General features: G+C 53.2%; 5 protein-coding genes and 1 pseudogene across 5 annotated transcripts in view; 3 read left to right on the top strand and 3 right to left on the bottom strand.

The window, feature by feature from the left end:
• LOC136372734 (NAD(P)(+)--arginine ADP-ribosyltransferase 2-like) overlaps positions 1-9,060 on the top strand; it is a 36,715-nt gene extending 27,655 nt beyond the window's left edge. Inside the window, exon 2 of the mRNA XM_066337479.1 lies at positions 8,374-9,060. Within this exon, the coding sequence (XP_066193576.1) occupies positions 8,374-9,060 (687 nt within the window). The remainder of the gene's footprint in view (positions 1-8,373) is intronic.
• LOC136372600 (NAD(P)(+)--arginine ADP-ribosyltransferase 2-like) overlaps positions 1-23,983 on the top strand; it is a 188,934-nt gene that overhangs the window by 7,640 nt on the left and 157,311 nt on the right. The window lies entirely within an intron of this gene.
• LOC136372724 (NAD(P)(+)--arginine ADP-ribosyltransferase 2-like) overlaps positions 1,634-23,983 on the bottom strand; it is a 29,739-nt gene continuing 7,389 nt past the window's right edge. The window contains exons 2-3 of the mRNA XM_066337467.1: positions 2,290-3,074; positions 1,634-1,719 (exon numbers count right to left, since the gene is read on the bottom strand). Of these exons, the coding sequence (XP_066193564.1) occupies positions 1,682-1,719; positions 2,290-3,040 (789 nt within the window). The 5' untranslated portion in view covers positions 3,041-3,074 and the 3' untranslated portion in view covers positions 1,634-1,681. The remainder of the gene's footprint in view (positions 1,720-2,289; positions 3,075-23,983) is intronic.
• LOC136372775 (NAD(P)(+)--arginine ADP-ribosyltransferase 2-like) overlaps positions 7,345-23,983 on the top strand; it is a 104,370-nt gene continuing 87,731 nt past the window's right edge. The window contains exon 1 of the mRNA XM_066337547.1: positions 7,345-7,453. The gene's annotated coding sequence lies outside the window, so the exon portion shown is untranslated. The remainder of the gene's footprint in view (positions 7,454-23,983) is intronic.
• On the bottom strand, positions 11,904-16,378 carry LOC136375566 (erythroblast NAD(P)(+)--arginine ADP-ribosyltransferase-like). Its single transcript, XM_066341165.1, has 3 exons — positions 15,684-16,378; positions 14,856-15,160; positions 11,904-12,097 (listed from the first exon to the last, which is right to left on the bottom strand). Exons 1-3 carry the CDS (start codon positions 16,376-16,378, stop codon positions 11,904-11,906), a joined length of 1,194 nt encoding a protein of 397 aa, XP_066197262.1.
• On the bottom strand, positions 21,548-22,767 carry LOC136375562 (NAD(P)(+)--arginine ADP-ribosyltransferase 2-like; annotated as a pseudogene).

Raw genomic sequence — 23,983 nt, 5'->3', positions numbered from 1 at the left:
CAAGAGGCTTTGTGGTTACCTATTTTTCCCATTACCCTAAAGTTCAGGAGTTCAAACTTTCTGGTCAAACCATGAGGGTTTTGTGAAAAGCTTCATTTCTGTAGTGACATCAAGACCCATTTTGCCGAGATTGAGAACCATTTCTTCCAAAGACCCAAGCCCACTGAGTTGTTTTTCAAATACATCACCAATCATCCTTCCAATACAATCCTTCCCTGTGAGGGGGGTGAGGCCCTGGCACAGGTTGCCCAGAGAAGCTGTGGCTGCCCGGTCCCTGCCCGTGTCCAAGGCCAGGCTGGGGGATCCTGGAGCAGCCTGGCCCAGGGGAAGATGTCCCTGTCCATGGCAGGGCTGGCACAGGACAGGCTTTAAGGTGGCTCCATCCCAAACCATTGCAGAGCCCCGGGGCCGGGATGGGGCGGGGTGGGCGCTCGGCAGTGCCACCAGCTCCTGCTGCCGCCTGGTGGTGGCACCCGGAACTGCAGATGGCCGCAGCACTTGCGCAGTGCCACTGTTTAACCCTGCTCGCTGCTGCCCTCCGGTGGACAATTATCAAACCACAACTCCCAGAATCCATTTATCTCAGAGGGGGTCAGGCTGGAAGGCCCAAGCTCCCGGCTCAGGCAGCATCATCCCTGAGCACAGGATTGGGTCCAGAGTAGCCCAGAATTGGAAAGGGCACGTGACAGACCTGGATATGGCACTGGACAGAACTGGACATGGTGCTGGGCAGAGCTGGACACAGCACTGTGCAGAGCTGGACCCAGCACAACAGATGAGCCTCCCTGGCAGGGCAGAGGGGCACAGTCACTCGCTGACCTCCGGGCCCTGCTCTTCCTGATGTCCCCTGGATCCCCCCTGGACCAAGGCCACATGGATAGCTCCATTGGTCACCCACCATCACCCTCAGGTGCCTCTCCAGAGCTGCTCCAGCAGTTTTCCTCCTTGCCTGAGATGGTACTGGTGCTAAACTGGGCTAAAACCAACCAAAATCACCAAGCCCAAATTAACAACTGAGGACGAAGCACCAGAGCTGTGCCTGGTGCTGACCCTGGCCATGTTCAGACCCCTGTCAGACAGAGATACCTCTCGCATATTCCTGCTTAGAGTGAAATATGTGTGGCCTTGAGCCCTGCTTTAATAGTGTCTCCTTTTGTTGGCTTGGGGAGAATACTTTAATGGAATATCTTTGATAGAATTATTTACTAGAATTGTTCTGATAGGACTATTTATTAGGAATTTTCTGATAGAATTATTTAATGGAATTACTTTGCACAATGCCCTTGGTGGCCACAGTGGCTGTGGCAGCCTTGTGGCTCAAGGAGTTTAGGTGATCATGGTGGTCACAGTGACTCTGGTGGTTGCAGTGACCATGGTGGCTGTGGTGGCCACCATGGCCACAGGGACAGTGGTGGGCCCAGTGACCTCACTAGTGGCAGTAACTACCAAGATGGCCATAAATGGCAGTGGTGGCCTTGGTAGACTTTGTGGCCCTGTTTCTCTGGAGGTCCTGGTGGTCTTGGTGATCACGGTGGCCACAGAGACCACAATGACTTCAATGACCTTGGTGGCCATGGTGGCTATGGTGCCACAGTGATCACAATGGCCTCAAGGACATCGGTAGCACCGTGGCTCAGAGGATCCCAGTGGTCACTTCCAGGGCTGTGGTGGCCAGGAGGAGTCATCCAAGGTGGAAAGGGGCGCTGGGGACACTCCCACCTGAGGGACAAATAGGGGGTCAGGGACGACCATAATGAGGGGATTAAAGGTGACAGGAGAGATGGGGGCCATGAGCTGACATGGTGTTGGGGGGGATGGAAGGTGTACAGGGAGCCAGGGAAGTCAGGGGCATCATGGTGGGCTTAGGGGTGACAGGGATCAGGGGGAGTCAGAAGGTGCCAAGGGGGTGACAGGCAGTGTCAGAAGCTGACAGGGCTTCAGGGAGTGCCATGGGGAGTCCTGGACCACCCACATCCAGCACATGGGGCCTTTGGTGGGGAGGGTCGGAATGGGGGCATCCCTGTCCCTGTCCTCCAATGGCAGTGGTTTCCCCTCGCAGATGTGAGGGTCCTCTTCCCTGTCATGGGTGTTCCTGCCACTGCGCCCAAAATGGGTGTCTCCAAACTTGGTGTCCCCAGCACAGGGTATCCTTCTCCCCACAAACACGGAGTGGGTGTCCCTGTCCCTCATCCCCTGTGAGGGTCATTGTGTCCCCTGTGTCTTATCAGGGGTGTCCCCGTGGCCATAGTAGGTGTCCCCATCCCCACAGGCTGTCCCCTGTGGTCTCACCTTTCAGCCACTCGCAGTTGTATTTACTGAATGTCCCGGTGGAGCGGAGCCAGATCCATGTCCTCTTCCCATCCCAGATGACCTGGGTGACCTCAAAAGTCTCATATGGTGGGATCAGCACCTCCTCCTCCTGTGGATACATGGAGAATCCCCGGATGTCCACGCCATGGCACATGTGCACCTGGAATATGGTGTCTCTACCAAATTTCTGAGCAATCTCTGTACGTAGAGATGTCGATGTGAATTGACCAAACCGGACCCTCTGGCCACGTCGTGCCTTGAAATGAATGTCACGTGCACCCCTGAACACGTGGCGACATTGCGAGTTCTGAGCGTGCCTCAGTGTCACCAGGGCCTGGGTCAGCAGGAAATGAAATGTTTTAAAGTGGAAGTTCTTTCGATATTCCTGGGGGGAGCGCCCGGCCACGCGCACGGCAGCATTGAACTGCTGGTAAATGTCCTTGCTCGAGTAGGCCATGACAGCGATGGCCTGGGCTGGGGACGCCAGAGGGGACACACGGGAGCCCCGCTTGCGCCACTCAGCCTTGGCCTTAGTCCAGACCCGGGCAAAGAGAGGATTCTTCTGGAACTCAGAGCGGTTAAGGGCCGGCAACGCCGTGAACATGGCAGGACCACAGCCTCGGTACTGGTCATCGAAGGAGTTCTGGGCCATGTCCATTGGCACCACGTTGATGGCCGCAGTGGCCACGGTCATTGCCAGCAGTGCCAGGGTGTGGGCCAGAGGGGCCATGGAGGAGAGAGGCCACCAGGAGCAGTGTGTGACACTGGCGGAGAAAGAGGGACACACTGAGGGGACACTGAGGGCACACAGAATTACATGGGAAGGGTTCCTCTATGAGGGACTGAGAAGACGAACTGGGGTACACCCAGGAAAGGGGGCAGCTCCGCCTAGAAGACCCCTGGACACACCGTGGGATGCTGAGCCCAAATGCTGGGGTCATTCCTAGACTGCTCAAAGTCCCTCAGACCCCCAGGACCTTGATTCAAATTCTGGGGTCACTCCTTGTCCCCCGGCAGTGCCCTCCATGACCCAACTCCCACAGTGCCCCCCGTCCCCCACTTCTGTGTCCCCCAGTGTCATCCCTGTGCCCACCAGCCCCATAACCCCACACCCAGTCCCATGTCCCTTCCCCCCGTGGGTGTCACCTCAGACCCTCCAGCGTTCCCCCAGCTCAAACCCTGGGGTCAATCCCTGACCTCCCCAGTGTCCTCTCAGTGCCCCACCCACCCCAACTCCCAATCCCAGTCCTGTGTTTACCCTTCCAGTGTCCCCCCAGGGCTCCTCAGAATCTCAATCCTGCTCCCAGATCTCTGCAGCCCTCTTGTGATCCCAGACCCATCAGGAACCTCATTCAAACTCCTAAAGCCACTCCGTCACCCCCAATCCAGTGTCCCCCAGAGTCCTCTCCCAGACCCAAATGCAATTCCAGTCCCATGACCCTTTCGGTGTCACCCAAAGATCACAACGCAAGTCCAGGAGTCACCCCCAGCTCCCACAAGGTCTCTTTGCAGCCCCCATGGCCCCACTCTGCAATCCCAGTCCCATGAGCTCCCAAAGTGCCTCCCCAGCCCCTGATACCGAAATGGGCTGGAGTGAACTCCCGGACAGAGCTGGAGGGATCACAAAGCCGTAATTCTTGATCAGCTCAGAATCACCGCAGATCTCTCCTGGTCCTGCAGCTCAGAGGTATTTTGCCATAGGGAATTTATCCACTAGAATCATAAATATTCATTAAAATGCATCCCTTATCTAATGCAGGTACATCCCTTTCTTGGGAAATCATTTGCATGGCCCCGCCTCTTTCTGGAAGTCCTTTTCTGGCACTGGAGGGTCATCCAGAGGGGTTTCTGGGTGTGGTTTTCACTGGGTGCACCAATATCCCAGATGGCCTCACCTGGAAGTTTTCCTTTGGGCAGAGGCTGTTCCTTCTGTGTTACAGAACTTGCCAAAGCCCCTCACTGCAATTCCCTTCATCTCTTTCTCTGTGGATTTTCAGCCAATTTTAGCCTGACTATCCACACTTTTACATCCTTTGCTTCCTTTTGCCAGTCGGGCTTTAAGCTCTGTCCTGCACGTCTGAGGGAACTGAAACTTTCTGTTCTCTCTCTTAATTCTCACCCCCCAGGAACCCAATCCCACTGTCCCATGTCCCCCCAGTGGCCCCAGCCCCACTCCCCACTGCTCACTCAGTTGCTGTCACACCTCACACACCAAATGGGGTCCCCCATCAGATGACATCCCTGTGGGCACCCCGAGCCTGGGGATGATCTCCTTGGGGAGTGCCTGGGTGACTTCTGCGGCCTTGGTGGTGCTGCAGGAGAAGTTCCGAACCCCAAAAAAGGGATCCACCAACACCAGGAGATACCTGAGCCCTTGTTGGCGCGGTGGCTTAGAAAATCCATTTGCCAGGAATCCCTGGCAGTGTTTCCTCTTTCGGTGATCCCTGGAGCTGATGGGTTTGAATTCAAAGGGTTCTGTTTCCAACACCTGGGGCATTGTTCTGTACCAGAGCTGACAATTCTGTCCTGCAGACACCGAGTATCTGAGGCTGCAGACCAGTCCCCATCCCATCGATTCCCCAGAGGTGTGCTGGGGCTTTTCTCCTTTACAAATGGCAGCATCACTTGGGGTGGGCCTGACGTGGTTATTGGGACAGAACATCCACCCGCCCACCCTCTTTACTGTGGGCTTTTAGATAAGCAGCCAATTTTCAATCTGCCCAACTCAATCCAGGTCTCACCTCCAGGGGTGAAATTCCTTTCTCAGGAATTTACACCAGGATGCTTGGTTGCAGAACCTCTCATGGAGCTTTATTGCAAATCTATTTCCCACATGGATTTTGCCATCCCCAAGCTGCTGTGCCCTGCATTGTGGTACGATTTGGGCAGCTGGGTGGTGTCTTGGAGGCACAATATTTCTTTTTTATATTTCATCAGAAATCCCTGTGCTGTCAATAGACCTCTTTCTTTCCCTATGGCTCCAAGGGCATGGGCAATGCTCAAAGCAGATGGCAAGTGAGTTCCTGTGTTTGCTCTTTGTGCTGCTGCCAATTCCAGAGATCTTCATGACACTGTGAACTCTGCCCTTTTCCCACATCTTCTTGCATTTGCGGTGAGCTGAGCACATACCATAAACTTTTGTCCCAAACTGGATTTCCTGGCCTCTTGGATGAGAAGAACAGTCATTGCTATGGCTCACAGGAATCCAGGCCAAGCCTAGCTGAAGTTTCCTTCTTCTGAAAAGCGCCCCACAGGTCTACTGAAGTCTCCCTGACAAAGGAGGCCCCAGAGTGAACTTCGATTTGGATTCCTGAGGACAGATACGCATTCCGTTACGCAAAGATGGCCCTGATGTCCACATGCTGCATGGGATTTTCTGACTTTAACAAAGACATTTAATCTTTTTGTGAAGCAACAACAGGATCGGGCCCTGGGAGTCCTGGCTCAGAAGGTGGGGGAGACTTCAGGAGAGATCTGTGGGGTGCTTCTCCAAGCAGCTCGATCAGCCAGGATTAACCTGGATGCCTGTGAGCCATAGCAGTGACTGTTCTTCTCATCCAAGAGGCCAGGAAATCCAGTTTGGGACAAAAGTTTATGGTATGTGCTCAGCTCACCGCAAATGCAAGAAGATGTGGGAAAAGGGCAGAGTTCACAGTGTCATGAAGAACTCTGGAATTGGCAGCAGCACAAAGAGCAAACACAGGAACTCACTTGCCATCTGCTTTGAGCATTGCCCATGCCCTTGGAGCCATAGGGAAAGAAAGAGGTCTATTGACAGCACAGGGATTTCTGATGAAATATAAAAAAGAAATATTGTGCCTCCAAGACACCACCCAGCTGCCCAAATCGTACCACAATGCAGGGCACAGCAGCTTGGGGATGGCAAGATCTGAGTGGGAAATAGATTTGCAATAAAACTGAATGAGAGGTTCCGCAGCAAAGCATCCTGGTGTAAATTCCTGAGAAAGGAATTTCACCCCTGGAGGTGAGACCTGGATTGAGTTGGGCAGATTGAAAATTGGCTCTTTATCTAAAAGCCCACAATAAAGAGGGTGGGCAGGTGGATGTTATCTCCCAATAACCAGGTCAGGCCCACCCCAAGTGATGCTGCCATTTGTAAAGGAGAAAAGCCCCAGCACACCTCTGGGGAATCGATGGGATGGGGACTGGTCTGCGGCCTCAGATACTCGGTGTCTGCAGGACAGAATTGTCAGCTCTGGTACAGAACAATGCCCCAGGTGTTGGAAACAGAACCCTTTGAATTCCAACCCATCAGCTCCAGGGATCACTGAAAGAGGAAACACTGCCGGGGATTCCTGGCAAATGGATTTTCTGAGCCACCACGCCAGCAAGGGCTCAGGTATCTCCTGGTGTTGGTGTTTTGGGGTGCAGAACTTCTCCTGCAGCACCACCAAGGCCGCAGAAGTCACCCAGGCACTCCCCAAGGAGATCATCCCCAGGCTCGGGGTGCCCACAGGGATGTCATCTGATAGGGGACCCCATTTGGTGTGTGAGGTGTGACAGCAACTGAGTGAGCAGTGGGGAGTGGGGCTGGGGGCACTGGGGGGACATGGGACAGTGGAACTGGGGTCCTGGGGGATGAGAAATAAGAGAGAGAATAGACAGTGTCAGTTCCCTCAGACGTGCAGGATAGAGCTTAAAGCCTGACTGGCAAAAGGAAGCAAAGGATGTAAAAGTGTGGATAGTCAAGCTAAAATTGGCTGAAAATCCACAGAGAAAGAGATGAAGGGAACTGCAGCAGTGAGGGGCTTTGGCAAGTTCTGTAACACAGAAGGAACAGCCTCTGCCCAAAGCAAAACTTCCAGGTGAGGCCATCTGGGATATTGGTGCACCCAGTGAAAACCACACCCAGAAACCCCTGTGGATGACCCTCCAGTGCCAGAAAAGGACTTCCAGAAAGAGGCGGGGCCATGCAAATGATTTCCCAAGAAAGGGATGTACCTGCATTAGATAAGGGATGCATTTTATTGAATATTTATGATTCTAGTGGATAAATACCCCATGGCAAAATGCCCTCTGAGCTGCAGGACCAGTAGAGATCTGCTGTGAGTCTGAGCTGATCAAGAATTCCGGCTTTGTGATCCCTCCAGCTCTGTCCGGGAGTTCACTCCGGCCCATTTCGGTATCAGTGGCTGGGGGGACTATTGGGGGGGTTCATGGGAGTGGGATTGGAGAGTGTGGCCATGGGGGCTGCAAAGGGACCTTGTGGGGGCAGGGATTGATCCCCAGATTTGTGTTGGGGGTCTTTGTGTGACACTGAAATGGGTCATGGGACTGGGAGCGAATTTGTGTCTCGGAGTGGATGCTTGGGAAGACTGTTAGGGAGAGGGATTTGCTTTAGGAATTCGAGTGAGGTTCCTGAGGGGCGATGGGATCACACGAGGGCTACAGTCATCTGGGAGCTGGGTAGAGGTCCCAGGGAGAACTGGGGGGACACTGGAAGGATAAACACAGGACTGGCATTGGGATTAGGGGTGGGTGGGGCACTGAGGGGACACTGGGGAGGTCAGGGAACGACCCCAGGGTCTCAGCTGGATAACTGTGGAGGGTCTGGGCTGACACCCACGGGGGGAATGGACACGGGACTGGGAGTGGCTTTATGGGGCTGGTGGGTCCAGGGATGACACTGGTGGGGACACAGATGTGGCAACCTGGGGGCCACTGTGGGAATGAGATTGAGATTATGGGGGGCACATCTGGGTGACAGGCAGTGACCCCCAAATTTGAATCAATGTGCTTCGGGACTGAGGGATTTTGAGCAGTCTAGGAATGACCCCAGCATTTGGGCTAAGCATCCCAAGATGTGCCTAAGTGTCTTCTAGCCAGATCTGCACCCCTCGCCTGGGCTTATCCCAGTCCCATTTCTTATTCCCTCACAGGAACGCTTCCCAAGTAGCCCTGTGTGCCCTCAGTGTCCCTTCAGTGTGTCCCTCTTTCTCCCCCAGTGTCACACACTGTTCCCGGTGGCCTCTCTCCTCCATGGCCCACCTGGCTCACACCCTGGCACTGCTGGCAGTGACCATGGCCACTGCGGCCATCAAGGTGGTGCCCATGGACATGGCCCGGGAGTCCTTCGATGACCAGTACCGGGGCTGTGGCCCTGCCATGACCGCGGCGTTGCCGGCTCTCAACCGCTCCGAGTTCCAGAAGAATCCTCTCTTTGCCCGGGTCTGGACGAAGGCCAAGGCTGAGTGGCGCAAGCGGGGCTCCCGTGTGTCCCCTCTGGCGTCCCCAGCCCAGGCCATCGCTGTCATGGCCTACTCAAGCAAGGACATTTACCAGCAGTTCAATGCTGCCGTGCGAGTTGCCGGGCGCTCCCCCCATGAATACCGAAAGAACTTCCACTTTAAAACATTTCATTTCCTGCTGACCCAGGCCCTGGTGACACTGAGGCACGCTCAGAACAAGCAGTGTCGCCACGTGTTCCGGGGCGTGCATGACGTCAGGTTTGAGGCGCGGCGTGGCCAGAGGGTCCGGTTTGGTCAATTCACATCAACATCCCTGAGCAAAGAGATCGCCCAGAAATACGGGACTGACACGATGTTCCAGGTGCACACGTGCCATGGTGTGGACATCCAGGCTTTTTCCTTCTATCACAGCAACCGTGAGGTGCTGATCCCGCCATATGAAACCTTTGAGGTCACCCAAGTCATCCGGCAGGGTCCGAGGGCATGGATCTGGCTCCGCTCCACTGGGACATTCAGCAAATACAACTGTCAGTGGCTGTGAGTTGATGTCGCAGCAGACAGCCTGGGGGCACAGGAACACCTGTGGAATCCTTTAAACCCCTCAGGGGAATCCCCAGGGCCTTGCACTGGAAAAATATACCACAGAGTCTGCTCCTAGGCTGAAAGAAAACCTTGCAACACCATGTGATCTACGCCAGATTTGCTCTCCCCATATGCCCCTAATTCTTGTGGTTTTTCCTTTCCCTGTTTCCCCATTGGTTGTGGTATCCCTGGTGGCCTGCCCCATGTCCTCTACAGGGCACTGTCCATTTCCCTGCCCTTTGTTCCGCCCCTGTGCCCTCAGACCATTGGTTTGTTACCCCGTACTTTAGCCTGTGGCCATCACAAGGTCTGGGTCTTTTGTCCCTGATTCCCTTCGGTGTGGTGAAGGTAATAAACCCATGCTGGGATTCATCATCCAAAAGGCTTTTCTGGCCTCTCTTGGCTGAGCTCGCTGTGGTGTGTGTGCTGTGTGGGCTTGACTGCCTTGCCTGAGTTCCTACCTAAGCCACTTCTCCAAAAGAGAGGCTTTTTGGGAACAGCAGCAGCCATCAGCAATCACCATCTAAAACCCACACTGCTGCAGACACCCACTGTGGACGTGGGGACACCCACGATAAGGCACAGGTGACACAGTGCCACTCACTGGGAATGGGGGACAGGGACAGGGACATTTGCTTTGGGTGGGGGGACAAAGGCAATCAGTGCTGGGGACAAGGACAGAGATAGCCAGGTTTGGGGACACCCACTGGGGGTGGGGGGACAGCAAAACCCAGGTCTGGGGACACCCACTATGGAGACAGGGAAAAGTGGATCGTTAAAACCCTAATGATTACAGACAGAGACTCTGCAACTAATTAAAGTTAGAAGGCGGTATGTTTATAAAGACACTGCTGGGCTGCACAGGAGTCGCCTCTTAGAGTTGTGGCAGCCCCATACCAAAGGTTCTTTGCCCTCTACTAATTTCCCAAAGCCTTACATACTATACCTGTGCATAACCCCAGCACCTCCCATTCCCCTCTCTGTATTAAAGTGAGGCTAATCCTTCACGCATGAGCAGGTCTTCTCTTGAATTGGGTCGGTAGTCTTGAATTGAGTCAGTGGGAGGAAGTCAGGAATGTCTTCATCACAATGAAGACCTGTCCACTTTCTCATTGCTGGCAGGGCCCTTGTGACCCTGAGGCACACTCCCATATCCCCTGCTTTGTCATTAATCTATACAAACTCCAGGTGCTGGTCATGGTTCCATTGGTTTCAATCTGTTCATATAACAGTTAATGTCTTCCATTTCCTTCTATCAACAAAACTAGAACAAGTCCATAATGGCAAGCAATACAACAATTAGCTCTAGCCTAAATATCTGATAATCACTAACTTATCTTTTGTTTATCTAACTTGCATCCTGATCAATATAAATTGCTTCTAACCCTCGGCTAAAATTTTTACTCTTTAAAACCATGATTCAGTAGAGGTTGCCCAGAGAAGCTGCGGCTGCCCGGTCCCTGCCCGTGTCCAAGGCCAGGCTGGGGTGTCTGGAGCAGCCTGGCCCAGGGGAAGATGTCCCTGCCCATGGAAGGGCTGGCACAGGACGGGCTTTAAGGTGGCTCCATCCCAAACCATTGCAGAGCCCCGGGGCCGGGATGGGGCGGGGCGGGCGCTCGGCAGCGCCACCAGCTCGTGCTGCCGCCTGGTGGTGACACCCGGAACTGCAGCTGGGGGCGGTGCATGCGCAGTGCCGCTGTTTAACCCTGCTCGCTGCTGCCCTCCGGTGGGCAATTCCTGAACCACAATGGCACAGCGAGTTCTCTAGCTGTGAGGGCTGAAGAGGGAAAATCCCTCGATTGTAAAGAAAAGAGTTTCCTGGTGAATTGTCCGGTTTTTATATTAATGGATGGGTGGTGGTGCCTCTTATCTGTATTTTTTTTTTTCGTTCCTTTTCTTTCTGTTTGATGTTCTTATTTTCCTCCCAATATTTCTTCTGTTGAATTTCCTCATATCAGGAACTTTGTTACTGGCCCTGAACCGGTAATTTATCCTTTTCCAATGGCTCTGCACGGCCTCCCCTAGCTCCCTCAGCCACTCCTTGTGCTCCAGACCCTTCCCAGCTCCATCCCTTCACTGGACATGCTGCAGCCCCTCCAGGTCTTTTCTGAGGAGCTGCTGTGAAAAGGGAGTGCAGAAGAAATAGAGAGGAAGATTTCTCCAGTTCTTCTCTGCAGATCAAGGTTTGAAAAGTAAAGCTTTATTTTGCCACTAAAGAAAACCCCAGGAACTGCTTTATTTTAGGAAATGAGGCACGCTGCAGGAAAGGTGTTAAAAGACCTGTAGCGGATACATCAGGGGAGCCAGCAGCAAATTTTGGTAAACTTTTGATATGCCAGGTGGGCAAAGATCAAATTTTTGATACATTTTTAATACTCCAGGGAAGCAAGCAGCAATATTTTCCCACTCCAGGCAAGCAAGCAGCAATGCTTTTGGATACATCAGGCAAGGCAGCCAAGGAGCTTTAGGAGGTGGCCGTGCCATTGCCACTCCCAAACCCCTCAACCCCTCTGTTGGGAAGTGCCCAACCAGCCCCAGGCACTGCCCAATCTCTGCTGTCCGTGCTGTCCTGGGCTGTCCTGGCAGCTCCAGCCCTGCCCTGGCTGGCCCTGCTGGCTTTGTGCTGCTCCCTCCTGAGCAGCTGTCAGAGGGCCTTCCCCAGGATGGTCCCCTGGTTACAGGGACCACAGTGGTCACACTGGGCTCGGTGGCCATGGTGACTTGGTCCCCCTGGTAGCCACAGTAGCCAACATTGCCTCAGTAGTTTCAGTGACCAGGATGGCCGCAGTGGCCACAGTAGCCTCATGGGTGAGTGGCCACAATGGCCATGGCAACCATGGTGCTTCCAATACCCAGAGTGGTCATAGGGGCCAAAGTGGCCACTGTTGCAACAGTGGCCACAGTGACCATAGTGGCCACAGAGGTTTTGGAAGCCTTGGTGGCCTCATTTCTCTGCAGGTTCTGGTGGCATTTGTGGTCATGGTGGCCACAGTAACCTGCAAGTGGCCACAGTGGCAGGAGAAGCCTGAAGAGTTGGGGGGAAGTTTCTGGAGAGGCTTCCAACTGGAGAAACAAAGAATGAAGTCCAGAGGGCCATGGGAGAGGGGATCATAGGGACAAAAGGTCAGCTTTGGGGAGAGGGGTGGGATGAGGGCAGGGCCACTAGGAGCTCTATGTACCCCACCTAGTGACCCCCTGCCACCAGCATCCTGACTCAAGGCCTGGGGTTCCCCAGAGTCACCCTTGTCCCCCCCACACAGACACCAATCCCACTCAAAGAATGGGATGTTTAGATGATGGCAGGATGTTTTAACAGCTGCTGGAAACCCCATCCAGGCTATGACAAAACATATTCTCCTCCCCTCCCCCTGCCCAAAACCTATCAGGAAAGGCTTGGCCGGGCTGGGTCTGGCCAGCCCTGCCTGACCCCGGCAGAAGCTGGGCTGCCACCTTACCTCTTCTGAGGATGGAGGGAAAAGGAAGTTCTCAGCCTCATGTCAACTTTAGATGTGTGTTCACAAAGGGTCATACAGCTTCCTCTGTGTTATATGAAGTGTCAGTATCGAACAATTGGCCTCTGACAGGTCTCTGTCCTTTCCACAGAAAATTAACAGGTGCTTAGAGAAAACTGTTTCTTCTTTAACTAAAAACCAAGTTGTGTTAACCCATAACATTTGCATGGCCCTGCCTCTCTCTGGAAATCCTCTTTGTGTCCTGGAGAGTTCCTAAACAGGGATTAGAGTGGCAATTTTCATGCAGTGCCTCAATATCTCAGATGACCTCCCCTCAAACTTTTGGTGTCGGCAGGCACTGCTTCTTCTGTCTTAGAGAACTTATCAAAAACCACACTGTAGTTTCATTTTTACTCTTTCTCCACGGGTTTGGGCAACAATTATTGTCCTGTGTAAAAATTTTTATGTCTTTTTATCATTCTTTAGGTCAGGCTTTAAGCTCAACCTCAGTGTGTTCTGAAAAGCCGCACTCTGAAAAGTCAGTGTGACCACAAAAGAGGCTTGAAACTTTATTTAAATAAAGGGACCGAGTTTCTATAGTCATAGCCTTGTGGGGTTTCTCTCTCTTGGTTTTGGAGGATGCGGCCTCCATTTATCCTAAACTCTCAGCAACACGTTGCCCTCTTCCTTCCCCCATCAGCTGAATGGGGCTGCTGGGAAGGTGCAGCCTTCCCAAGCCAAATAGACTATATTGCTCATGAACCATTCTCCCCCAGAGTTCAGAAGTTCAGGCTGTCTGGGTTATACAACACACTTTGTGGGGACCCATTTCTCCTATTACTAAAGATTCAGGAGTTCAAACTTTCTGATCCAAATTTGAGGGTGCTGTGACAAACTTCTTGTCTGTAGAAACATCAACACCCATTTTGAGGTGATGGAGAACCATTTCTCTTTAAGACTGCAACCTACTGAGTTGTGTATCAAAGACATCACCACCCATCTTTCCAATACAATCCTTCCCTGTGAGGGTGGTGAAGCCCTGGCACAGGTTGCCCAGAGAAGCTGTGGCTGTCCAGTCCCTGCCCGTGTCCAAGGCCAGACTGGGGGGTTCCTGGAGCAGCCTGGCCCAGGGGAAGATGTCCCTGCCCATGGCTGGGCTGACACAGGACGGGCTTTAAGGTGGCTCCATCCCAAACCATTGCAGAGCCCCGGGGCTGGGATGGGGCGGGGCGGGCGCTCGGCAGCGCCACCAGCTCGTGTTGCCGCCTGGTGGTGACACCCGGAACTGCAGCTGGGGGCGGCGCATGTGCAGTGCCGCTGTTTAACCCTGCTCACTGCTGCCCTCCGGTGGGCAATTCCTGAACCACAACAGCGCAGTGAGTTCAGGAGCTGTGCGGACTGAAGCGGGAAAATCCCCTGATTTGAAAGAAAAAATATTTTCCTGATGAAACATCAGGTTTTTAAATAAATGAATGTGTGGTGGTGCCTCTGTCCCCTTTTCTGTATTTTATTTTTGGTTCTTTTTTTTTGTTCTTTCATTGTTCTTTTCCTCCCTACGCTCGTTCTGTTGCCTTGCCTCAAATCAGGAAATTTGGATTCGGCTCTGAACTGATTGCTCATTCTTTTCTAATTGCTCTGAGCAGCCCCAGCTGCATCCCCCTCCCCAACTTCTTCAGCTACTCCAGGTGCTCCGGACCCTTCCCCAGCTCCATCCCTTCCCTGGACATGCTCCAGCCCCTCCAGGTCCATCCTGAGGGGCTGCTGTGAAAAGGCAGCACAGAGGAAAAAGGGAAGAACATTTCTCCATCGCCTTTCTGAAGACTGAGGTTTGAAAAATAAAGCTTTAAATTTGCATTAATGAAAACACCAGGAACTGCTTTATTTTAGGAAATGAGGCACCCTGCAGGAAATGCATTAAAAGCGCTGTAGCGGATACATCAGGCAAGCCAGCAGAAAATTTTGATAAACTTTTGATATGCCAGGTGAGCCAGGATCAAATCTTGATACATTTTTAATACTCCAGGGAAGCAAGCAGAAAGTTTTTCCCACTCCAGGCAAGCAAGCAGCAATTTTTTTGAATATACCAGGTGAGGCAGCCAACAAGCTTTAGGACGTGGCCATGACAATGGCAGCCCAAATGCTTCTATTGGGAAGTGCCCAACCGGCCCCAGGCACTGCCCAATCTCTGCTGTCCGTGCTGTCATGGGCTCTCCCGGCAGCTCCAGCCTTGTCCTCGCTGGTCCTGCTGGCTTTGTGCCACTCCCTCCTGGGAAGTTCTCGGAGGGCCTTCCCCAGGACAGACCCCTTGTTACAGTGACTACGATGGCCACCCTGGCTGTGGTGGCCATGGGGACCTTAGTCACCTTGGCAGCCACGGTGGCCAACATTGCCTCAGTAGTTGCAGTGGCCACAATGGCCATGGTGACCATGGTGCTTCCAATGCCCAGACTGGTCATAGGGGCCACAGTGGCCACAGTGGCATCAATGGCCACAGTGGTCACAGAGGCCAAAATGACCATAGTGTCCACAGAGGTCTTGGTAGCCTTGGTAGCCTCATTTCTGCGCAGGTCCTGGTGGCATTTGTGGTCATGGTGGCCAAAGTGGCCTCTGAGACCACAGTGAGTTGGTGGCCTCGTGGCTCAGAGGGCTCCAGTGAGCACTGCCATGGCCACAGTGGCCAGGAGAAACCCCCCAAAGTGGAGGTAGATCCTGGGTTGGCTCCCACCTGGACACAGAAAGAATGGGGTCAGGGGGACCATAATGGTAAGGGGTCATGAGGGCATCAGGAGGGCAATGAGGAGTGGGAAAGGGGTGAGCGGGGAACCCTAATGTTTTGGGGATCAGAGGAGGCCATAAATTGTTCCCTGTCCCCTGTGCCCAGCCATGGGTGGCATTGTCCCTCCAAACCCAGTGGGTGTTCCCCAGTACTGGATGTCCCTGTCCCCCTCACCTGGCACTGGGTGTGCGATTCACCCATCATCTGTGCCCAGCAATGGCTGTCCCTGTCCTTGTCCCCAGCACTGGGTGTCCTGTCTCCCACCCACAGCAGGTGTCACTGTCCCCTTTGGGCCATGGGTGTGTCCAGAACTGTTTGTCCTTATCCCCAACCCTCAATGAGTGTCCACAATACCCCCACACTGTCCCCATGGTGTCACCTTTCAGCCACTCGCAGTCGTAGTTGCTGAAATTCCTATTGGAGCGAAGCTCAATGTGCATCGTGTTCCCTTCCTTATTGACACCAATGACCTTGAAGGTCTCAAAGGGTGGGATCAGCACCTCCTTCTGGCTTGGATACATGGAGAATCTCTGGATGTCCACTCCGTGACACGTGTACACCTTGAACATCGTGTCCTGCCCAAAATCCTGGGCCACCTTTTCGTTCAGCGATGTTGATGCAAATTGCCCAAAGCGGACTTCATCATCTTGCTTCACATCAAAATGGTAATTCTTCACCCCCCGGAACACATTCTTACAATTCTTTGGGTGTCCCAGTGTCTGGAGAGCACTGGTCAGGAGGAAATGCAGCGATTTGAAGTGGAATTCATTCCGGTATTTCCAGCTGGAGCTTCCAGCCTCGCGCACGGCGTCATTGAACTGCTTGTACAGGGTCATCGTGTTCATGGTGTAGGCCATGAGGGCGATGGCCTGGTCTTGGGTAAGAGAGTTTCTAACAGACCCCTGCTTCTGCCACTGAGCGGTGGCAGTTTTCCAGTTCTTGGCAAACTCATCATTCTTGCTAAAGTCAGAAGCCTGGAGTTCTGGCAAATTCTTCGACAAGTTTTCGCTACATTCCAGGTACTGGTCATCAAAGGAGTTCTTGGCCATGTCCAAGGGCACCACCTTGATGGCCACAGTGGCCACAGCCATTGCCAGCAGTGCCAGGGTGTGAGCCAGGGGAGCCATGGAGAAGAAAGACCACAGGACCAGTGTGGGACACTAGGGAACACAGAGGGGACACTGGGGACACAGTGTGTGACACAGGGAAGACACTGGGGGACACCAGGGCATGCTGAGGGAACACTGAGTGGCCTCAGGGGACACTGATGGCACGCAGGGGATGCTGTGGGACACAGAGGGACATAGGGTGGCTTCCCTGATGAAGGGCTGGGGAGGGAGAATAGGGTAAGCGAGAGGAGCGGGCTGCCCCTGCCAGGAGACCCCTGCACATGTGCTGGGGCCTGATCCCAAATCCTGGGGTCAGTTCTGGAGCCTGCCGATGTCCCCCACACCCCCAGCACCCAAATCCCACTTTCACAGCCGGATGTATACCCTCCTCACAGTGTCTTCTCCACCTCCTGTAGGACCTTGACTCAAATCCTGGAGTAACTTCCTGACCCTCTCCCCAAAATTCCCAGTGTCCTCCTACATACCAATCCCACTCCCACAGTTCTGTGTTGCCTCCTTCTTGATATTTGCCAGTGGCTCTATTACCCCAATCCCTCTCCAGTCCCTTGTACCCCTCTAAATGACTACCTGCCCCCAGCACCCTGACCCCAGGCCTGGGGTCCCCCAGTGCCCCCATTTCCCCCACCCTGGAACCCACTCCCTGGATGGGATGCTCTGATGATCGCAGGATGTTTTAACAGCTGCTGGAAACCCCATCCAGGCTATGACAAAACATATTCTCCTCCCCTCTCCCTGCCCAAAACCCACCAGGAAAGGCTTGGCTGGGCTGGGTCTGGCCGGCCCTGCCTGACCCCGGCAGAAGCTGGGCTGTCACCTTACCTCTTCTGAGGATGGAGGGAAAAGGAAGTTCTCAGCCTCATGTCAACTTTAGATGTGTCTTCACAAAGGCTCATACAGCTTCCTCTGTGGTATATGAAGTGTCAGTATCTGACAATTAGCCTCTGACAGGTCTCTGTCCTTTCCACAGGTGCTTATAAAAAACTTTCTTCTTCAACTAAAAACCAAATGGTGTTAAGCCGTAACATCTGCATGGCCCTGCCTCTCACAGTAAATGCTGTTCTTGTCCTGGAGGGTTCCTAAACAGGGATTAGAGTGGCAATTTTCATGCAGTGCCTCAATATCTCACATGACCTCCCCTCAAACTTTTGGTTTTGGCGGGCTCTGCTTCTTCTGTCTTCGGGAACTTGTCAAAAACCACACTGGAGTTTCATTTTTACTCTTTCTCCACAGGTTTGGGCAACAATTATTGTCCTGTGGAAATACTTTTACGTCTTTATATCATTCTTGAAGTCAGGCTTTAAGCTCTACCCAGCACCTTCATTGTGTGGTGAAAGCCACTCTATGGAAAGTCAAGTGTCCACACAGCAGTTTTGAAACTTTATTTGAATAAAGGCATAGGGTTTCCACAGCCACACATCCGTGGTTTTGCTCTCTCGGTTTTGGAGGATGCAGCCTCCTTTTATCCTAAACTCTTGGCTGCACGTTGCCCTCCTCCTTTCCCCATTGGCTGAGGCAAAGGGAAGGTGCAGTATATTTGTGTATTTACAGGATGCCTTGGAGTGGCTGCCTGGTAAAAAAGCTCGACATGATTAGAAGGAAAAAAACGGGTATTTTATTCAAAGCCTTCAATAGACACTCCTTGGGCAGGCAGAAGCCTCTGAGAGGCTACACCCAGGACAAACAATGGCCAGGAGCTTTTCATACAGTCATAGGTTTGGTCTGTTTACATATCAGAGGTTAAACCTCCAATGGCAGCTTCAGGTAATGAAGTCATATTCCCTCAGTGTGCTAAGGCCACAAATCACTTTTTTTATACTTTTTGGAGCCTGAGACAGTAATGTGTCCTTGAGTTTCAGCCTAGAGAGGAATTGCTTTGCCAGGATAAAATGGGAAAACAGCAACTGACTGCACTAAAGCAGTGCAGGATCTGAAAATGATAAAAGGGAAATCCTAAGATAACATATACACAGGGATGAGGTCTCCTGTTGGCTGTGTCTCCTCTTGAGGCTGCACAGCTCTTGCAGACTTGTCTGGTGAGAGAGATGCTCCAGTGCCTTCATCATCCTCACAGCCTGTGCAGGACCTGCTGCAGGATCTCCACGTTTCTGCTGTGCTGAGGAGCACAGAGCTGGACATGGCACTGGGCAGAACTTGGCAGAGCACTGGGTAGAAGTGGACATGGCCCTTGGAAGAACTGGACATGGCACTGGGCAGAGGTGGGCATGGCACTGGGCAGAACTGTGAAGCAGAAGTTAACTTTTATTCAGCTTCTTGCCAACGGGAGGGCCCACATCCTCAGAGGGGATGCGAGACTGACTCAGTGCTGACAACCCCACAAGACACCTTCTGGACAGCTTGGACCTGTCAGAGCTCCTGAGTTTAAGTTGGCTGGGAAGCTGCCTTGGATCCAGGCGTTCTTGTGTTGGTTTACATTTTACTGTCCTGTGGGTGGGTGATCCATTGCCATCAGGGACAGCCATGGGAAATGTGATCTCCCAGGCTGAAAGGAGACATATAGATGTGGGTAAAGGAAGCTGTCATTTTAGAGGGTGAATCATTTCGTATGGGAAGTTTAGTTTAATAATTCTTCAAGTTTTACCCCTCTTTGGTTTAGTTTATGTGGCCCTTTTAAATATTCCAATCTGAAGTTCTCTTTCCCAATTTGTATTCTGCCCAATCTGCATTCCTAACCTTTTTTCCCTTTGGAGGGGGCGCTGGGAGATGGACAATGGGCAGCCAAAGGGCACAGAAGTGCCACTGACCTCCCGCCATCTCCTGTCCCCTTCTGTCCCCTACTTAGGATGGGCCCAGAAAATCCATCCTGAGCTCTGTCCTCACCCACATTCCATCATCTTTTGATCCTATCCATCTTCCCGACTCCATCACAAAATGGCGTCCACCCCTGAAGGGGAACTGCCATTTTCAATTCATTCCCGCTTTCCTTCTTGTTTCCCACCTTTGTGCCAGGTCGCTCACCTGAGACGGGTTCTACCCTTCCATTGAGTACCACGCCCATGTTGGGACACTCCCCCTTCATCAGAAAGTTTTTCCTAGCACAGGCACTGCCTCCTCAGGTTCAGTCTCTTCCAGTTCCTGCACATTTAGAACTGGAAATGACACTTGCCAGAAGGCGGCCGTCTTGGTGGCCAAAGACCTAGGACACGAGGTCTTGATGGTCAGCCAAAAGCCTTGCTCAAGTGTTGTTGGGCATGTTTCCTCTTTGGAGAAAGAGAGTGAGACACTGGAGTCCATATATTCCATGTGGGGTGTTGGTTCTGTGATGGGAGTGGGGAAAGCACTGAGCCCTTCCCACCATGACACATTCCCACTGGGATCACTCTGCCAGCTCTGGGCTCCAGCACAGAGAAGATGTGGAGCTGCTGGAGCGGGTCCAGAGGAAGCCATGGAGAGACTTCGAGGGGTGAAGCCCCTCTGCTGTGGAGACAGCTGGGGGTGTTCAGCCTGCAGAGCAATCCAGGGACATATCAAAGCCCCTTCCTGACTAAAAGAGGCTCCAGAAGAGGAGGGACTTTGGACAAGGGCACAGAGAGAAAGGACAAGAAGAATGTCTGACCTTGTCAGAGGGCAGGGTCAGATGGGATCTTGAGAGGAATCCTTCCCTGTGAGGATGGTGAGGCGCTGGCACAGGATGCCCACAGAAGCTGAGGCTGCCCAGTCCCTGCATGTGTCCAAGGCTGCGTTGGGGGGTTCCTGGAGCAGCCTGGCCCAGGGGAAGATGTCCCTGCCCATGACAGGGCTGGCACAGGACGGGCTTTAAGGTGGCTCCATCCCAAACCACTGCAGAGCCCCGGGGCCGGGATGGGGCGGGGCGGGCGCTCGGCAGCGCCACCAGCTCGTGCTGCCGCCTGGTGGTGACACCCGGAACTGCAGCTGGGGGCGGCGCATGCGCAGTGCTGCTGTTTAACCCTGCTCGCTGCTGCCCTCCGGTGGGTAATTCCTGAATCACAATGGCACGGCGAGTTCAGGTGATGTGAGGGCTAAACAGGGAAAATCCCTCCATTGTGAAGAAAAAAGAGTTTACTGGTGAAACATTCGATTTTTACAGTAATGGATGGGTGGTGGTGCCTCTTCTCTGTATTTATTTTTCATTCTTTCTCTTTGATTTTCTTATTTTTCTCTCAATATTTCTACTGTTGAATTTCCTCAGATCAGGAGCTTTGGATCTCGCCCCGAACTGGTTCTTCATCTTTTTCTAATTGCTCTGAGCACCCTCCCCTATCTCAATAAGCCACTCCAGGTGCTCTAGACCCTTCCCCAGCTCCATCCCTTCCCTCGACATGCTCCAGCCCCTCCAGGTCCCTCCTGAGTGGCTGCTGTGAAATGGAGTGCAGAGGAAAAAGAGAGGACGATTTCCCCAGTGCCTCTCTGCAGATCGAGGTTTGAAAAATAAAGCTTTAATTTGCCACTAACCAAAACACCCTGAAATGCTTTATTTTAGGAAGTGAGGCACCCTGCAGGAAAGGCATTAGAAGAGCTGTAGTGGATACATCACGGGAGCCAGCAGCAGATTTTGGTAAACTTTTGATATGCCAGGTGAGCAAAGATCAAATTTTTGATACAGTTTTAATACTCTATGCAAGTAAGCAGAAAATTTTTCCCACTCCAGGCCAGCAAGTGGCAATTTTTTTTGACACATCAGGAAAGGCAGGCAAGGAGCTTTAGGTGGTGGCCGTGACATTGGCAGTCCAAACCCTTTTGTCAGGAAGTGCCCAACTGGCCCCAGGCACTGCCCAATCTCTGCTGTCCGTGCTGTCCTGGGCTGTCCTCAATGGCCCTGCTGGCTTTGTGCTGTTCCCTCCTGGGCATCTCTCAGAGTGGCTTCCCCAGGATGGACCCCTCATTACAGTGACCACCATGGCCACAGTGGCCACAGTGGCCTCATGGGTCACAGTGGCCACAATGGCCATGGTGACCATGGTGCTTCTGATGCCCGGAGTAGTCATAGGGGCCAAAGTGGACACGGTGGCGACCATAGTGGTCACAGAGGCCTCGGTACCCTTAGTGGCCTCATTTCTCTGCAAATCCTTGTCTTCATGGCCATGGTGGCCCCAGCTATCCCCAAGACCAAAGTGACACTGGTGGCCTCGTGACTCAGAGGGTTCTGGTGAGCACTGCCATGGCCACAGTGGCCAGGAGAAGCCCCCTGAGGTTGGGGGAGTTCCTGGTAAAGCTCCCACCTGGGGACACAAAGATTGGGATCAGGGGGACCATGGGAGGAGGGGATCAGGGATGAGGGGTGGGCCCTGAGGGTGTGGGGGTCAGAGGGGGCCACAATGAGGTCCCTGTCCCCTGTGCCCAGCCATGGGTGGCCTTGTCCCTCCAAGCCCAGTGGGTGTCCCCAGCACTGGGTGTCTCTGTTCCCCTCACCTGGGACTGGGTGTCCCCATCCCCTGTGCCCACCAATGGCTGTCCCTGTCCTTGTCCTCAGCCCTATGTGTCCTGTCTCCCATCCACAGTGGGTGGCCCTGTCCTCTCTGGGCCATGGGTGTTCCCAGCACTATGTGTCTTTGTCCCCAGCCCTCACTGAGCATTCCTGGTCCACCCAAATTGTCTCCATGATGTGACCTTTCAGCCACTCGCAGTCGTAGTTGCTGGAGTTCCCGGTGGACTGAAGCTCAATGTTCATCGTGTTCCCTTCCTTACTGACACCGGTGACCTTGAAGGTCTTGAACGGTGGGATCAGCACCTCCTGCTCCTGTGGATACATGGAGAATCTCTGGATGTCTACACCATGGCACGTGGTCACCATGAACATCGTGTCCTGCCCAAAACACTGGGCCACCATTTGGCTCAGTGATGTTGAGGCAAATTGACCGAAGCGAACTATTTCATCTTTGTTCACTTTGTACTGGTACCTGCTCACGCACCGGAACACTTTCTTACAGTTGTTGGGCTGTCTCAGTGTTTGAAGGGCGCTGGTCAGCAAGAAATGCAGTGACTTGAAGGGGAATTTGTTCTGGTATTTCCAGCTGGAGCTTCCAGCTTCACGCACGGCATCATTGAACTGCTTCAGCAGTTCAAGTACAAGTTCAGCTCCTTCATGGTGTAGGCCATGAGGGCAATGGCCTGGTCTGGGGTGAGAGAGGATGAAAAGGACCCAGCTTCTGCCACTGGGCCATGGCCTTTGCCCAGTTCCTGGCAAACTCATCATTCTTGTGGAAGTCAGAGCGCTGGAGTTCTCCGAATTTCTCAGACATGTTACTTCTACATGTTAGGTACTGGTCATCGAAGGAGTTCTTGGCCATGTCCAGGGGCACCACCTCGATGGCCACAGTGGCCACGGTCATTGCCAGCAGTGCCAGGGTGTGAGCCAGGGGAGCCATGGAGAAGAGAGGCCACGGGCATCAGTGTAGGACACTGGGGGACACAGAGGGGACACAGAGGGGACACAGATGAACATGAGGGGACATGGGGAGGCTTCCTTGGTGAGGGGTTGGGGAGGGAAAGTGGGGTCAGGCTGGGGAAGGGGGGGAAGCCCCGGCCAGGACACCCCTGGACATGTCTGGGCTCCCTAATCCCCAATCCTGGGGTTAATAATGCCTCCCCAACAACCCCCAGCCCCTCAGGGACCCCAACCCCAATCTCACAGTGCTGTGTCCTTCTGGACCTCCCAGAGATCCAATCCTACTCCCATTATTACAAGTCCCCTCAGCCCCCCCAAAACCCACAACCAAATCCTGGGGTCACTCCCTGAGCCCCCCAGTGTCCCCCTCAGCCCATCCCCAGACCCCAATCCCACTCCCAGTCCCCAATTTCTTTGGTGTCACTCCAGAAGCTCAGCCTAAATCTGGGCACGACCCCCAGTGTCTCCCAACCCCACCTGTGACCCCAATCCCACTCCCACCATCCCATGGCCCCCCTCACTTTCCCCCGGAGCACCCCATGACCCCAGTCCCAGTGCCGTGACTCCCCCAGTGTCACCCTAGGAGTGCAACTCCAATCCCACAGTCCCCTGCTACCCCCAAGTGTCCCCAGTGTCCCCCCAGCCCCTTATACCGACATGAGCTGGAGTGAACTCCTGGACACAACTGGAGGGATCACAAAGGTGGAATTCTTGATCAGCTCAGACTCACAGCGGATCTCTCTGGGTCCTGCAGCTCAGGGGGACTTTGCCACTGAGTATTTATCCATCCTAATTATGAACATTCATTTAAATGCGCCTCCTATCTAACACAGAAACAGCACTTTTCCTGGAAATAATTTGCATGGTCCTGCCTCTGTCTGGAAATCCTCCTGTTGCCCTAGAGAGTAAAAAAAATGCAGTGTCTCCGGAAATCTTCCTATTGACAAAAAGAGTTTCTAAAACAGGATCTGAGGGGACACTTCCGCTGAGTGCTCCAATTGCTCAGATCACATCAACTGAAACTTTCACTTTCTGCTGGCACTGGTCCTTCTGCTACAGAACTTGTCAGAAACCCCACTGGAGTTGCCTTTTTCTCTCACCAATTGTTTATTGTCCTGTGAAAATGTTTTTACATCCTTTCTCATTTTTGTTGGCCAGTC

This window comes from Sylvia atricapilla, chromosome 1 (assembly GCF_009819655.1).
Source record: "Sylvia atricapilla isolate bSylAtr1 chromosome 1, bSylAtr1.pri, whole genome shotgun sequence".
NCBI classification, from domain to species: Eukaryota; Metazoa; Chordata; class Aves; order Passeriformes; family Sylviidae; genus Sylvia; species Sylvia atricapilla.
This window is presented reverse-complemented; position numbering and strand designations above follow the sequence as displayed.

Bases quoted from the DNA above. Each gene is read 5' to 3' on its own strand.
- LOC136375566 (XM_066341165.1), bottom strand. From the start codon at position 16,378: ATGGCCAAGAACTCCTTTGATGACCAGTACCTGGAATGTAGCGAAAAC. The intron at 15,161-15,683 runs GTATTGTGGACA...CTGTGGTCTCAG, and splicing joins ACCATGGGGACAGTGTGGGG to AGGCCACTTTGGCCACCATG. The intron at 12,098-14,855 runs GTCTGTCCTGGG...GGCCACTTGCAG, and splicing joins CGTAGTCACTGTAACAAGGG to GTTACTGTGGCCACCATGAC.